The sequence below is a fragment of the Mastomys coucha genome, unplaced genomic scaffold, assembly GCF_008632895.1.
Source record: "Mastomys coucha isolate ucsf_1 unplaced genomic scaffold, UCSF_Mcou_1 pScaffold12, whole genome shotgun sequence".
Taxonomy (NCBI): Eukaryota; Metazoa; Chordata; class Mammalia; order Rodentia; family Muridae; genus Mastomys; species Mastomys coucha.
In genome coordinates this window covers 30,664,611-30,665,274 of record NW_022196894.1, presented here as the reverse complement: position 1 = coordinate 30,665,274, position 664 = coordinate 30,664,611, and the positions used below count along the sequence as shown (strand labels likewise).

Below are 664 nucleotides of genomic sequence, written 5' to 3'. Positions count from 1 at the left end.
ATAATGTGAATACACAGTCTGGGAATCCAGCAGGATTTTTTTTTTTTTCTTTTTTGAGACATACACTTGCTATGTAGACGAGCTTGGCTTTGAACTTTCGTCAGTCTGTGTCTCTGGAGTTCTGGAATTACCAGCATCTAGGGCTGGTTGGGCTGCGGCTTGACTCTGCTCCTTGTGTACTTGTGCAGATCCGGGAGTATGAGCAGGTCATTATTGAGGACCGGCTAGAAAAGGAGAAGACCAGGAAGAAGTTGGAGCAGGAAGACCTTGAGCTGAAGAGCATTGTGAAGGTAGGACACTCAGTGGTTGGAGGCGCAGGCGGAGGGTAGGCCACTGGGGTCCTGCAGCACACGGGTGAGGGTATGCCTACAGTCCACAGTGCAGGGAAACCAAAGAGCAAGCCTGGCTCCTCTGGGGAGGAGGTGAGAAGTGAAGGAATCCTCTGTCCAGACACTGGATCTGAGGTCATGCCTAACCCAAGGCAAGGTGGCTGTGTAGACAGGGCATTTCTGAATGCCCTGTACTCCTCTGTGATGCCCTGGTATAAGTCAGCCCTGGCTGTGTGATGCCTTCTAATAGAAGTTGCTTGCCGGGTGGTGGTGGTGCACACTTTTAATCCCAGCACTTGGGAGGCAGAGGCAGGCAGATTTCTGAGTTCGAGGCC

At 52.0% G+C, this 664-nt stretch overlaps 1 protein-coding gene across 4 annotated transcripts in view; it reads left to right on the top strand.

The window, feature by feature from the left end:
* Iqcg (IQ motif containing G) overlaps positions 1–664 on the top strand; it is a 104,451-nt gene that overhangs the window by 100,474 nt on the left and 3,313 nt on the right. For all 4 annotated transcript variants that reach the window (XM_031363695.1, XM_031363698.1, XM_031363697.1 and 1 more), the window contains exon 10: positions 189–290. In XM_031363695.1, the coding sequence (XP_031219555.1) occupies positions 189–290 (102 nt within the window). The remainder of the gene's footprint in view (positions 1–188; positions 291–664) is intronic.